Here is a 15,620-nt window from a genome sequence, read left to right as displayed (position 1 = left end):
ATTGAAGGTTGTTGCCCATGGAGTTGAAGCTGCGGATAGTGGTGAGAGCTGAAAAAATTCTCGATTCTGAGAGGCGTTCGACAATGATGGCAGGCATTCTGCAGAAGGGGTTTGGAGTTCAGGCTGAAAGTCCTTTTTAAATATTTAATTTTTAAATAGCAGACACTTGAATAATAACTTTATTGACTGACCATCAGGATTGTATTGCATTTCCTTGCTGTCTATGTATTATGGAAATTCTGGTCATAACAGTATTTTAATGTTTTTTTAAATAAACTGTAATCTTTTTATGGTACATGGTGCTTGAAATTTCTGAATTACAGGATAATGAATATTTTAATGCCTTTCTAATTTTAGCCATGATTGCTCTGAGGTATACGAGCTTCTGAATGTTTACAATCGTTTGCATTTACAATTCACATAGATATGTTTGTACCCAAAGCAACATTGTGACTCAACATTTTTGTTTATGCCCTTCATTGGATGGTATTTTGCCAGCTACTTCCAGAATCCCATGAAGCATTCCAGAGTTACTGATTTTCATTTTTATTTTTATTTTGTTATTCTAGGAGGCAGAACAAGCAAGAAATGACTATTTTATAAGGACTCTATTAGTGGAATTCCAGAATGTGAGTGTTGTTCCAATGTAAACTATAGATCTAGTTTCACTTTTCTGATATAAATTAATCTTTACTACGTTTACGTTTGGCCAGTGCTAAGTAATGCATTTGCATATCATCCAATATAGTGATTTCATACTGCCGGTTTCTTGTTTGAACTATGACTGAAGCACTCAAAGTTTTCAAATAGATGAGTCATTGGAGAATTGAAGTAGCATTTTACTGTAAACCATATATCAATTTAGTTCAAAGAATGCTGTTGCATACTTTGCATTTCTTGAGTTTAGAATTATAACACAGGTTACACTTAATGACTCGTTTTTATAAGTTGTGCTTTATGTAAAGAATACTGACAATGGGGACTGCAGTAGTAATCATAGAACCATAAAAACCCCCCAGTGCAGAAGAAGGCCATTTGGCCCATTGATTCTACGCCAACCTTCTGAAAGACCCTACCTAGTCCCATTCCCCCAACTTATCCCAGTAACTCCATAACCCCACCTAACCGTTGGACACTAAGGAGAATTTAGCATGGCCAATCCACTTAACCTGCACGACTTTGGACTGCGGGAGGAAACCGAGGCACCCGGAGTCACTGGGACAGTGTGCAAACTTGACGCAGACAGTCACCTGAGGTTGGATTTGAATCTGAGTAACTGGTATTGTGAGGCAGCAGTGCTAACCACTGTGCTGCCCCAAACAAATTTACAGACTAGATGGAATAAAGATGTTTCTGGTTAGCTTTCTAGTGTTCCTAATAATCTGTCGGTAAAGGAGCCTTTCTACACCAGTTATATCCACTGACTATCCACCCAGTCAGTCAGATTGCTAATTTATGTTACACTGTAGACAGATTTACGCGCTCTATCTGTGTTGAAGGTGAATTGGTTTGAAGGATGAAATGCATTCATTCAGTATGTCTGGTTGCTTTTGAGAAAATTCAAAGAGGTGAAAGCATGCATTTTAACTCTGTGTACCGCCCCTCCCATGACGTTGCTTATTATTAAGCACTTAAAGTCTACAAAATGTAATTTGTTAGACTTTACCAACCTACCATCATACACTTTAGGTGGAATGATGGGAAAGCAAATTATCACTTGATTAAAAATATCTTTCACCCTGTTGCCTCACGGCGCTGAGGTCCCAGGTTCGATCCCGGCTCTGGGTCACTGTCCGTGTGGAGTTTGCACATTCTCCCCGTGTTTGCGTGGGTTTCGCCCCCACAACCCAAAAGATGTGCCGAGTAGGTGAATTGGCCACGCTAAATTGCCCCTTAATTTGAAAAAATGAATTGGGTACTCTAAATTTTAAAAAAACTTTAAAAAATATATATCTTTCACACTTTTTTGCTGGGAAGTTTATCATTCACACTTGTGTTAATGATTTCTCCATTTTCAGTTTGCCTGTTCTTTGGTTCCTGCCTTTTCCTTCACATACCTATATCCAGGTCATTCAATAGACAGTTTGATACTATTGATTTGGTCCAGCTATTACTTTTTAAAAATAAATTTAGAGTACCCAATTTTTTTTCCAATTAAGGGGCAATTTAGCGTGGCCAATCCATCGAGCCTACACACCTTTGGGTTGTGGGGGCGAAACCCATGCAAACACGGAGAATGTGCAAACTCTGCATGGACAGTGACCCAGAGTAGGGAACGAACCTGGGACCTCAGTGCCGTGAGGCAGCAGTGCTAACCACTGGGCCACCGTGCTGCCCCTGGCCCAGCTATTATTAGATGCATTGCACTTTCATAATTGTTTGACCCATTTATTGCTGCCAAATGCCCGGTGCATTTAATGGCGATCCCTATTGTTAATGTGTAAGTCATCCAGCAACTTGTATCAAAGAAGAGATGCATCATAATCACTGCAAGTGGCTGGACAATTTAGACCGTTGCTGTTTTCCTCACCATAATGACAACATGCCCTGAAACACCCTGTGAATTTCATTAAATTCCTGTATTTGCATATTATTTATTTAAAAAACTTTTTTAATTCTCGCAATCCAGCTTTCTTTCCTGTTTGTGTTTGGATTTTCAGTACCTATTTGGCCTCCTTTCACACTGGGCTAAATCGCTGGCTTTTAAAGCAGACCAAGGCAGGCCAGCAGCACGGTTCAATTCCTATACCAGCCTCCCCGAACAGGCGCTCGAATGTGGCGACTAGGGGCTTTTCACAGTAACTTCATTGAAGCCTACGCGTGACAATAAGCGATTTTCATTTCATTCTTCATCATTCATGGTAGCACAGTGGTTAGCACTGGTGCTTCACAGCGCCAGGGACCTGGGTTTGATTCCCGGTTTGAGTCACCGTCTGTGCGGAGTCTGCACGTTCTCCCCGTGTCTGCGTGAGTTTCCTCCAGGTGCTCCGGTTTCCTCCCATAAGTCACGAAAGATGTGCTGTTAGGCAAATTGGACATTCTGAATTCTCCCTTGAACAGGCGGCAGAGTGTGGTGACACAGGGCATTTCACAGTAACTTCATTGCAGTGTTAATGTAAGCCTACTTGTGACATTAATAAAGATTATTAAAAAAATTAAAATCATTCTTTATTTCCCATTCCTAAATCTCATTGGTCAAGAAGATGAAATTTGCAACACATTGTTCACCAAGGTCTCAGATGCCGTGTTGTTTCACTGTGCCATTAATCACCTTGTGCTTCCCAACTTCTACAGGGTAAAAACCTTTTTGAGCTGACAGGTGAGAGAAAAGGTCTTAAGTAATGAGACACACCACGCGATGTGCTGATGCAGTAATATTTGGCCCTTTATCTTCCGTGCACAGGTTTTCAGCTATGTTGGTAACAACAGAACAATGTGAACTTAATGAATGACAAAAATGTGTGTTTGATTGAAAGTTCATCCTTCTATGGTTATTCTTCAGCTTGCTAGTTGTAATTGTGACTTCGCTTTTGATGAGTAGCAGCGAATTAAACATTTGTATATCTCTTTCATGCCTAGGAATCTCGTAGAATCTATCAGTTCCACTACATAAACTGGCCTGATCATGATGTTCCATCTTCATTTGATTCTATTTTGGATATGATCAGTTTGATGCGAGAATACCAAGAACATGAGGATGTTCCCATTTGTATCCACTGCAGGTATGAAAGAAAATATTTCTGCTTTTCGCCCCAAATTGAAAAGGAATAAAAGGTTGATAAAAGCGGCACTATTTTCTTTAACTGTCATTGGAACTACTTTTAATGTTAAAATGTATATCAGCAAATGCCAGGGAGGCAGAATTTAATGTTTCTGTTTTATGTGCTACAATACAAATATAAACATAACTAGATTCTTGTTTGCTAATTATCTCTATGTGCCCCAAATCTCATGGTTCTAACATTTCTTTCTTTAGCGAAGACATATAGATAGTTGTTTGGTATATCAGAACTTAAGTATGCAGAAAAAAGACATTGTTGGAGTTAACTGCCAAGCATTGTTTGAAAATTTAAACCAGGCTGTTTGACTCTGGTCATTGCCCTGAGGAAGCCCTGAGGAATTACTTCTTTGTTTAGCTGAAACATGCGCAAAGTGGAGAGCCAATTATACAGCACGCCATGCATTATGATCATGCCCCCCCTCAGGCACCCCAAGTCCTTTGATCCCCTTCACCTCAAATGCTATATCTTTAAAAAAAAATCTTTTTATTTCTATTTCTCATATTTATAAACAGTTGTCACATTTATCTTGCCCGCACTAATTTCCTTTATTAAACAGAGATTTATTTTGTCCTTCGTTTAACTGACAGTCTGTGCATTTCGTTTCCCTCTGGATCGGTCTATGGTTCCTCCCCCATCCCCATTGGCGGCACTCCGCTTCTCTCTCCCCCCCCCCCCCCCCCCCCCCCCCCCCCCAAAATCCCGACGTCGTTGTCTTCTTCGGCTCTGCTTTTCTTTTATTTTCCGGACAAATGCTATATCTAAACGCTTCTTAAAAACGTACAATGTTTTTCTCTCATCTGCTTTCTGAGGTAGCGAATTTCGCAGGCCGACAGCTCTCTGGGTTAAGAAATTCCTCCTCATCTCCATCCTAAATGATCTCCTCAAACTATGAACCTGGATCTGGACATCCCCACCATTGGGAGCATCTTTTTTGTCTGAGTTCTGTTGCTCCAAGACTAACACTATAAACTTAGTGCAACTTTTTGAATTCCTCATTTTCTTTGCTGCTTGACTTAAGGATACATGTCCAATATTTCATCTTCCTGTGGCGACATAAACAAGAGTAGTCGTTCATGAGGGGCAGGATTCTCCCGCAACTGGCCGGATGGCCCGACGCCGGCGCCAAGAGCGGCGTGAGCCACTCTGGCGTCGGGCCGACTGGAAGGTGTGGAATCCTCCGCACTTCTGGGGGATAGGCCGGTGGCAGAAGGGCCGGCGCGAGTTGGCGCAGGACCGCTGGCGTGGTTCTGCGCAGACCGGCCGGCGTGTTTCCTGCGCATGCACGGGGGGGGGGGGGGGGGGGGGGGGCTTCTCCGTGCCGGCCATGCTAGAGCCCTACTGAGGCTGGCACGGAAGTAAAGAGTCCCCCCCAAGGCATAGGCCCACCTACAGATCGGTGGGCTCCGATTGGGGGGGGGGGGGGGGGGGGAAGACTCCCAACGAGACTGCCAGTGGCCCCTGACCGGCGTGGCGTTAAACCCCACCCCCGCCCGAAAACCGGCGCCGGAGCGCCAGGTCGGGATTCATCGACCCGGCGGGGGTGTTGGAGAATCCCGCCCGAGGTGCCTCCTGCCAGAGAACTTTGATTTAAGCTGTTTTGCCCAATTTCTGGATACGGTTTTGGTTAGAATTTTGTCAGTTTGTTAGGTTAAGAATCCCACATCAAAGGGATGCCCAGTAAATACAAGACAAGGCAACAGAAAAATAAGGAATCGTCTTCCAACTCTTGAGGCTCTTGTGAACTTTGGCTGTGAAGAAAATGGCAGAGGCTCCTGCAGCGTCGGTGGCCAACCCACTAACCGCTGAAATGCTTACTGGCATCCTGGTGAAGGATCTTCAGAAACTAAGGCGGGAGGTCCTCGTGAGAGAACGATTGAGGGGGCGATGACCTTTCTTCGAGCAGCCTTGGCAAAAATGGATGAAGTGGTAAAGTGCAGGACGGAGAGCTAAAAGATGTGGAGGTGGCCCTTTCAAGGCAAAGTGACCAGATCACCTCCCTGGAAGTGGGGTGCTGCGGGTGGCTGGTGACAACAAGGCATTAAGGGCCAATTATGCAAAAAGACAGAACTTTTTTTTAAAAAAAAGTTAGAGTACCCAATTCATTTTTTCCAATTAAGGGGCAATTTAGTGTGGCCAATTCACCTACTTGGCACATCTTTTGGGTTGTGTGGGCGAAACCCATGCAAACACGGGGAGAATGTGCAAACTCCACACGGAGAGTGACCCAGAACTGGAATCGAACCTGGGACCTCGGTGCCGTGAGACTGTAGTGCTACCACTGCGCCACCGTGCTGCCCCAAAAGATAGAACTTGAGCATTGTTCGATTATCGGAGTGCTTGGGAGTGTCCAAATCCAACAGAGTTTATGTTGCAGTTCTTTTGGAAGATGGAGCGGGAAATGGCATCGCCTCCCATGTTGGATCAGGTCCACAGGTCATTGAGGCAGAAACTCCGTGCTGGCGAGCCACCGTGTGTGATCATCATCCACTTTCACAGTTTTCAAGAAGAACGAGTTAACATAGAACATAGAACATAGAACAGTACAGCACAGAACAGGCCCTTCGGCCCTCAATGTTGTGCCGAGCCATGATCACCCTACTCAAACCCACGTATCCACCCTATACCCGTAACCAAACAACCCCCCCCTTAACCCTACTTTTTTATTAGGACACTACGGGCAATTTAGCATGGCCAATCCACCTAACCTGGGGGTTCTGCAGTGGGCAAAAGATCAACGAGACTCCAGATGAGTGGGCCATGTATCAAGTCTTGGAACGGAGCTGGCCAAGAGGTATGCAGCATTCAACAAGGTCAAGGCTGCGTTTTGTCATAAAGATGTTCGGTTTGGCGTGCTTTACCTTGTACACACCTCCAGTGACTTATGAATCGAAAGATTATTATTTTGAGACTGAGGCTGAGACGTTTGGCCTTGGATCAAGATCATTGTGAATTATATTGGATGGGAGATGTCTGGGGCTGGGGGCGTGATTTGTGGGCTTCAGTGGGGTGTTTATTGTGCGTTTTGGAGCTTTTGTACTTGGATTTTTACTGTTTTTTTGGCATGGGTGATGCCCCCTCCTACACACGCACACACACACGGATTAAAGTTGGAATTGGGCAGGGTGCTGGTTGGTGCTGTGTGCTTTTGGGTGTTATGTCTATTACTCTGTGTGGGGGCCATCCTGCTAGCTAAATAGTTAGTTAACGGGGGCGGAGCGATGGGCGTAACTGCAGCTCATATTGCTTGGGAGGGGGTGCAGTTTAGCATGAGCATAGGTGTTTTATTTTGGTTGGGGATTGGGAGAGAGAGGGGGACAATGGGAGTCTTTGTGATCCTTGTTGCTGAGCTATTTAGGTCTGGTATTGATTGGGTGGGGGGGAGGGTTAGTATTTTGATGGTGGCTGTAAATGTTTTTTTTTGTTCAGTTTTGATGGTGGATTTGAGAGTTGGTACAGACTCGATGGACCAAATGGCTGCCTGCAGTTTATTTTATGATTCTATGGTTATCAGGTGCGTGACCTTTTGTGTAGTGGTTCCTTCCTTCCCTCTCTTGGTACCCTCACTCATTGGATAGGGTTCTTTTGGTGGTTAAGCTGGGGGAAGGGAAGATATCAGATATTTATAGTTGGCTTGTGTTGATGGAGCAAGCACCATTGGATGAGGTTAAAGGGAAGTGTGAGAGGGAGCTGGGTCAGGTGTGGGTGGAGTAGAGTGAGGCTCTGCACAGGGTCAGTGCAACCTCATGTGCTGGGCTCAGCTTTATTCAGTTAAAGGTGGTGCATAAGACACATCTGACCAGAGCATGGAAGAGTGTTTTTTCCCAAAAGTAGAGGAGAGGTGCGAATGCTGTTCATGGGGGTCTGAAGAATCATATGCATATGTTCTGGTCTTGTCCTAAACTTGTGAGCTTTAGGGTCTCCTTCTTCAGCACCATTTCTGGGATTCTTGGAATTGAGTTGGAGCCTTGCCCTTTGGTTGCTCTCTTTGGGGTCTCGGTCTCTCCAGAGCTGTAGAGGGGGGCGAAGGTGATGCTCTGGCCTTCACCTCGCTAATAGCCCGAAGGCGAGTTCTGCGCGGGTGGATGACTGATTTTGTCCAGTGCTTCATTGTGGCTAAATGACGTATGGAGGGTTTGCACTTAAAAAGGTCAAGGATATCATGAGGGATTCGGCAGAAGATTTGGCAGCCTTTCATTTCCTATTTCAGGGAATCGATCACCATCAGATGTTGTTGGGTGGGGGGAGGGGAGGAGAGGGTTTCCTGGATTTGTTATGGGTTTTATCTTGGTTGTTTTTCTTTGTGGGTGTGAAGGGGGGGGGGGGGGGGGGGGGTTGCGGTGTCTAATATGGTTTGATGGTGTTATATTGAAACATTTTTCTTAATCCCCCCCCCCACTCTTTTTTTTAATTTTCAGTGGAACTGAACTGGCCATATGGGAAATTGGAAATCTTTCCAAGTGCTCCTGTATATTATGTATATGTACTACTTAAACAAGCATATTGTAGTAATTAAACAGATACTTTTTTTGGGTTATGTTTGTGATTCAAGTGGGAAGGCATGCTTGCTTATGTCATTATGTTATTGTAAATAGTTTAACATTTGTTTGAATTCAATAATAAGAGACTTAAAGGGGGAAGGGATGTAATAGCGATCCCTTTTAAAGGGACAAGGTTTCGTGGGCCGGGTGGTCATGTGACATGATTGGCCAATTGGGCTGGAGAGCAGGTATCCTGGAGCTGAGCGCAGGTTTTCCCAGCCCATCTGGGACTGGAGTCGAAGTAATTGGTAGCATATTTATTATACTCTATACATAGTTTATTCCTTATAAATAGTTTGTTTATAGGTAGAACGGTGGCGCAGTGGGTTAGCCCTGCTGCCTCACGGCGCCGAGGTTCCAGGTTCGATCCTGGCTCTGGGTCACTCCATGTGTAGTTTGCACATTCTCCCCGTGTTTATGTGGGTTTCGCCCCACAACCCAAAGATGTGCAGGTTAGGTGGATTGGCCACGCTAAATTGCCCCTTAATTGGAAAATATGAATTGGGTACTCTAAATTTATATTTAAAAAATAGTTTGTTTAGTTACTAAACTTGGTGGTCGCCCATCCTTGAATTATTACAGCAGCCTAAGGGTTCAGGAAGGAAAATGCATTGATTTCAGACATAAAGGATGTTCTTTGATGCCTTTGCTTTCCACACTAACTGTTCTTATGGCTTCTTTGAGGAAAATTGCTTTCTCATGCTAAATTAAAGGATGTTTGTGGAGTGTATTTAGGTTAACTGGAAACTGAGTTGACTGTTGTGACTTGCATCATGTTGGCAGGCAAATGTTTATGGTGTAATAACTTGCCACTGAATTTGAACCCGCGATCAATGACATACAAGGTCTTTTGAGTTTAACCTGCTGTGCCATCCACTTTTGTTGTAAAAGTGCCATTTTCTTAGCAAAGAACTGGAACTGAAATGTCATTACATGAAGTCAGATTTCCTGTTGTTTTGGTAATGGAGATGATGGTGGTGGTGACTGTGATTTAAGGAAGACTACTGAAATGAGTCATTTCCTGAAATTATATGCTTACAGTGCTGGATGTGGAAGAACTGGAGCCATATGTGCAATTGATTATACCTGGAATTTGCTAAAAGCTGGGGTGAGTCATCTATTTTTCTTTTTTTTTCCTCCAAGGAAAACCTGCATAGTCTAAACATATGAGCAGAGAAATGGGCTATATTTGGAAATACTACATTCTTAAAATCACAGCCAACTGGTAAACTGAGTTTAGCATCTTCCACTACATGGTATTACACTTATTAACTAACCATCGGATTGAATACTTTTGGATTAATATTTGATTGAACTTTTTTCCGTGTATCCAACAGCACTTGAGCACTAAAATTAAATAACCAAATCTGCAGGAATAAATAAAATGTGTGAATTGTATTATGGCTACATTCATGTCAACAGTTTTTTAAGAAAGAAAAACTAGGAGGTTTGAAATTTTGAGTTATGTATATTAAAAATGGGACAAAAGATAGCTATTTAGGAGAATTGCTGAGTTGGTTAAGTAGATTCATGATTCAGATGTAAATATTGGGAAATTGTTTTATCCTTGAAAAAATATGAAACATGGTTACAGTTGTCTTGAGAAAGCTTGAATGATGAGACAAGCTTCTATCTCCTTTTTGTACAGATTGTCCAGGTGAAGACTAGTTCATATAAATGTTATGTGGTTAATTGACTTTGCTTTCGTTTTGATTAAAGATACTTTTGTAGGCACATATGGCTTCTGTTTGGACCATGTTTGTACATGCTTTCAGTTTATAGCATTCATAGAATATTCCCAACTGGAATAATACAAATCGTAACTTTATTTTATATAATTTGTGCTTAAAAATTAAGAAGTGTTTTATTAAAATTGGGGAATTGTGTGGCATGTTCGATGCAGAATGCTGAACCAATATGATTTGTGGAGTTGTGGAAGATTTTTCTTGACGAATGGCAGGATTTTGGATAAGGAAGCTTATACTCAAAAAGACTATAGGATTTTTTTTTTTTTAGCAAAATGCATCTTTGTCGAGCATTGCCAAGAATTGGATAACTAATTACGTTAAAATGTGGCATATTGGTGGTCTTTTGCCAACACCATTTACCGGTGGCGCAGTGGGTTAGCCCTGCGGCCTCACGGCGCCGAGGTCCCAGGTTCGATCCTGGCTCTGGGTCACTGTCCGTGTGGAGCTTGCACATTCTCCCCGTGTTTGCGTGGGTTTCGCCCCCACAACCCAAAAAAAATGAGCAGGGTAGGTGGATTGGCCATGCTAAATTGCCCCTTAATTGGAAAAATGAATTGGGTATTCTAAATTTATTTTTAAAAATAAAAAATTGTAATAACGTTACAGTTTAATTGATATTTGCTCATGATCATGTGTGTAACAGATATGTTAAGCATTTTGTTATAATGAAATGAAGCATTGACTGAGCAATACATTATCGGGGGTACAGATTGCATTAGAGAGGAAATTATATGTGAATAGTTACAGATATGATTACATATCCCTCTATCACCATAACTGTTTTCCACTTGAAGCATTCCTCCTCTTTGTCCTTACTTCAGCTCATCTGCTCCTGAAATCCTCATCCATGCCTTTTGTTGCCTCTGGGCTTAACAATTCCAGTGGTCTCCTGGCTAGTCTACTGTTTTCCATCCTAACCTGCACCAAGTCCTTCACCCTTCACCCCCTGCCCCGCCCTGCCAAAGAAACTGCATAAATCCCAACTCTTTAACCACATTTTTGGTCACTTGTCCAAATATCTCATTTTGTGGCTTTTTCAAATTTGGTTTGATTTTTGTTCCTGTGAAGCACCTTGGCATGTTTTGCCACATTCAGGATGCTATACAAATGCAAATAAATGTTGAACTGTACTATTGAACTGTCATATTTTCTTGTTTCTATATCTATTGCATTAACTGTCTGTCTGAGATCAGATTGTGCACGTAGGGGCAAGAGAGGATTGAAATTATAATAGGGAATAAGGAAATGACAGAAACATTAAGCAAATGTTGTACCTATCTTCACAAAAGAAAGCACACAAAAAAGGAAATAATGGGGAATCAAGGGTTTACCAAGCAACATGAACTCAAAAAATTCGATATAAAAATAGCAGGATCAAATGATGACAAATCCCTTGGACCTCGCGACTTGCATCCTAGGGTTTCAAAAGAGGTAGCTGCACAGATCTTCCAGACTTTCTTAGATTATAAAACAGTTTCTCTGGATTGAAAGGCAACAAACAACCATACTATTTTAAAAAGGAGGAACCAAAAAATATGATCTTTTAGCTAATTAGCCTAACAATAGTAGGCAAAATGCTGGAACCTGTTACGGGGGTACTGTTACAGGGCACTTTCATCATATTGAACAGAGTAAACATGGATTTATGAAAACAATTGTGTTAGATAAATACATGCGTATTTTGAGGATGTAACTAATAAGATGGATATGGAAGAAGCAGTGGATGTAATGTATTTTCAAAGCATGTGATAAGGTGCCACACATGAGGTTATTACACAATTACAATTTGGGGGGATTGGGCTAATCTATTTGCGTGCATTAAGGGTTGGTTACTGATTCGGGTGGCACAGTGGTTAGCACTGCTGTCTCATAGCGCCAGCATGGGTTTTCTCCAGGTGCTCTGGTTTCCTCCCACAGTCCAAAGATGTGCAGATTAGGTGGATTGGCCATGCTAAATTGCCCCGTAGGGTGGGGTTGCAGGAATAGGATGGGGATTGGGCCTCGGTAGGGTGGTCTTTCGAAGGGTTGGGGCAGACTCAAATGGGCCGAATGGACTCCATCTGCACTGTTGGAATTCTATTCTATTCTAACAGAAAAACAGTCGGGCTGAACAAAACATTTTTGAGGTGACAGGCTGCAACTTTGCAGAGCACTGCAAGGGTCAAGACTTGGGTCTCTGCTACTTTAAAAAAAAAAAAAAAAAAAATTTCTATTTGAGGCTTTTCTAAAAAAAAATATGAATATATAAAATGTCAGCAGAACATCACATTAACCCAACAAACAACCCGAATCTTCCTGCCTCCCTGACCTCTTTCCCCCCCCCCCCCCCCCCCCCCCCGGCACCCGCCACATCTATCCTCTACCCCTTCAAAAAAACCTGCTCATCCTCGCCACTGTTATGTGGGCCCTATGCACCACTTTAAATTGGATGAGGTTTAATCTCGCACACTACGAGGATGCATTCACCCTCCACAAAGCCTCAGCCCATGTCCCAGTTCCCAGCTCCTCCTCCCATTTGCGCTTCACATCCTCCAGCAGGGCGCCCTCCCTCTCCATTAGTTCCTTGTAAATATCCGACACCTTCCCCTGCCTATTTTGTCCTCCCACAGAAACATATCTTGCAGCACCAGAGGCGACAATCTAGGGAAGGCCAGCACCTCCCTTTCTCTTTCTCTCTTCCCCATGCCATCCATCACCTCCCGCAGCCCAATCAGGATTTCCAGGCCCTGCACCCACCCCTCCTCCACCTTGGAAAACTCCAACCCATCCAGGAACCGTCTCATCCCCTCTCTCCTCTGTCCTCCAACCCCCCCAAACGTGGGCTCTGATTCATAAACCCTCCTATCAAAGGCTTCAAATACTCCATTCACCCCCTCTGGATCCATCACCACTGTACCCCCTTCAACCCCTCTACCCATCTCCTTTGCCTCTACCTGCTTCCTCAACTGATGGGCCAGCATCCTACTCACCTTCTTCTCCCAACTGCCCCACCTCCTTTCCCGTGACATTAACCCAAACTCCACCTGGAGCCCCTGTCTCTCCTTCAACAACACCTTCTCCGGGGCTACCGAGTACCTCATATCCATCCTCAAGATCTAATCGGCCAGCCTTGCCCTCCCCTCCTACTCCACCCTCTCCCTAAGTGCCCAAATTGAAATAAACTCCTCTCTGACTCAGCCTTAAGTGTCTCCCCCGTATCATTCACCTCCACGTAGCTCCGAATGGCTCACCCTCTCATCCGCCAACATCTAACCTTCACTGCGGCTGTTGGGCCTACCCTTGAACCACCTGCAAAATCACCCAATGCGGGGCATGGTCAGAAAGAGAAAAGAGACCTGTCTTGAAAGGCAAAATGGTCTGCTTCTGTTCATGTTTTATGTAAATTAGAGCAATTACTTTTAATTCTATTTTATGGATTATAATTCACACTGCCAAAATGTTTTATTTTTTGCTAGAAAATTCCTCCAGAATTCAGCGTGTTTAGCTTGATTCAAGAAATGAGAACACAAAGGCACTCTGCAGTTCAAACAAAGGTATGTTTGCATGTGATGCTTATTTTTATTCATTTTCCTCTGTGGTATCGGGATGTTTTTCTGTATTAAAGGTGCTGGGTAAATGCAATAAATGTCATTATAAGTATGAGCTTTCCTTGGTGCAAAATTCTCCAAACAATTTCATTATTGTCATTGATTATCAGTTGCCCGATCTTGCTCAGCATGTAAAAATGTGATTGTTTACATTATAACATTAAGTATAATGTTTCACTAATCATTTTGAATGCATTCTAGTAACCAATTGTATGACATCCATGCAAATAAATATGCAATTAGTCAAACCAAACTCAAACTCTAGAACAATTATATCTTTGTTCAGTGACTTTACCTTCTCGAGGTACAAGAATTTCATCAAATCACGAGCCACGGTTCAACACTGGCATTTGCTGCCTCCAGCTCATCAGTATCAATTGGATTGGATTGGTTTATTGTCACGTGTACCGAGGTACAGTGAAAAGTATTTTTCTGCAAGCAGCTCAACAGATCATTCAGTACATGGAAGAAAAGGGAATTAAACAAAATTCAAGAAAATACATAATGGGGCAACAAGATATGCCATGTAACTACCGTAATTTCCGGACTATAAAGCGCACCTGATTATAAGCCGCACCCACTGATTTAAAAAAAAAATTGTTATTTTGAACATAAATAAGCCGCACACGTATATAAGCCGCAGGTGCTTACCGGTACATTGAAACAAATGAGCTTTACACAGGCTTTAACGAAATACGGCTTGTAACAAAAATAAAAAATTAGCGGTAAAGAATAGCCTACCAAGAAAGTCATTGGTCACTGTGGAGCGAAATCAATCCGAATAAGCTCTTCAGATTAACATAGAATCATCAGTTTGAAACATTAAAAATAATGAATAAATAAATCATGTGTAAAAAGAAGTCTTTTATTACTGATCGTAATCAAGATATCACCAACCCAGGTGATCACAGTCACTATCCTCTTGTGCACTGAAACCACTGAAGTCATCTCCTTCGGTGTCAGAGTTGAATAGCCTCAGAATTGCTTCATCCGATGTTGGATTGTTTTCATTGTCGCTCTCGTCACTTTCATCCGGAGGCAAATTTCCTGCTGAGCTCATGCTGCCCTCTTCAACACGCAGCAATCCAGCTTTTCGAAACCCGTTGATGATAGTGGATTTTTTAACAATGCTCCACGCTGTCAGGACCCACTGGCAGACTTGACCATAAGTTGCTCTTCGCATGCGGCCCGTTTTAGTGAAGGATTTCTCCCCACTTGTCATCCAAGCCTCCCACTGAACACGAAGCGCCACCTTAAATGCACGATTTAAACTGATGTCGAGTTTCTGTAAATACTTTGTTGTGCCCCCAGGAATCACAGCTGGAATTGAGTTTGTCCTCTTGATGGCTTCTTTCACAGAATCTGTTATGTGGGCCCTCATGCTGTCCAAAACGAGCAATGCCTTGTTCCTGTGAAAGAATCCTCCCGGTCGCTTGCCGTAACACTCCGTATGCCATTCATGCATTAGGCTTTCCGTCATCCATCCTTTCTTGTTGACTTTCACAACAATTCCTGTAGGGAATTTTTCTTTTGGTATCGTCGTGCGTTTAAAAATCACCATCGTTGGAAGCTTTTCTCCCGATGCCGTGCAACTCAGAACACAGGTGAAGTGCGTTTTTTCATGCCCAGTTGTTTTCAGCATGACGGATGATTCACCTTTCCTGTTGACAGTCCGAGTGAGGGGCAGGTCAAACGTCAGAGGAACCTCATCCATATTTATGATATTGTGCGGGCCAATGGAATGCTCCGCTATCTTTGCATCAGTGATTTTGCGGAAGTTTGAAATTTTTTCCTCGTAGTCGGGAGGGAGCTGCTGACACAAACTCGTCCGTACCCTGATGGACAGGCCTTTACGTCTCATAAATCTGAGACACCACGATGGTCCACCTCTAAAATTCTCAAACTTCATTGCGGTGGCGATTGTTTTGGCTTTCAGTCGGATCTGTACAGTTGAAACACCTCGGC

The 15,620-nt window shown here is 43.1% G+C and overlaps 1 protein-coding gene across 12 annotated transcripts in view; it reads left to right on the top strand.

Annotated features, from left to right (window-relative positions):
• The window catches only part of LOC119973430 (tyrosine-protein phosphatase non-receptor type 12-like), a 155,290-nt gene that overhangs the window by 75,117 nt on the left and 64,553 nt on the right, over positions 1-15,620 (top strand). For all 12 annotated transcript variants that reach the window (XM_038811545.1, XM_038811539.1, XM_038811534.1 and 9 more), the window contains exons 7-10: positions 570-629; positions 3,580-3,722; positions 9,362-9,428; positions 13,524-13,601. In XM_038811545.1, the coding sequence (XP_038667473.1) occupies positions 570-629; positions 3,580-3,722; positions 9,362-9,428; positions 13,524-13,601 (348 nt within the window). The remainder of the gene's footprint in view (positions 1-569; positions 630-3,579; positions 3,723-9,361; positions 9,429-13,523; positions 13,602-15,620) is intronic.

The sequence above is a fragment of the Scyliorhinus canicula genome, chromosome 11 (assembly GCF_902713615.1).
Source record: "Scyliorhinus canicula chromosome 11, sScyCan1.1, whole genome shotgun sequence".
Taxonomy (NCBI): Eukaryota; Metazoa; Chordata; class Chondrichthyes; order Carcharhiniformes; family Scyliorhinidae; genus Scyliorhinus; species Scyliorhinus canicula.
Note: the sequence above shows the minus strand (reverse complement) of the source record. Positions and strands in the feature narration are given on the sequence as shown.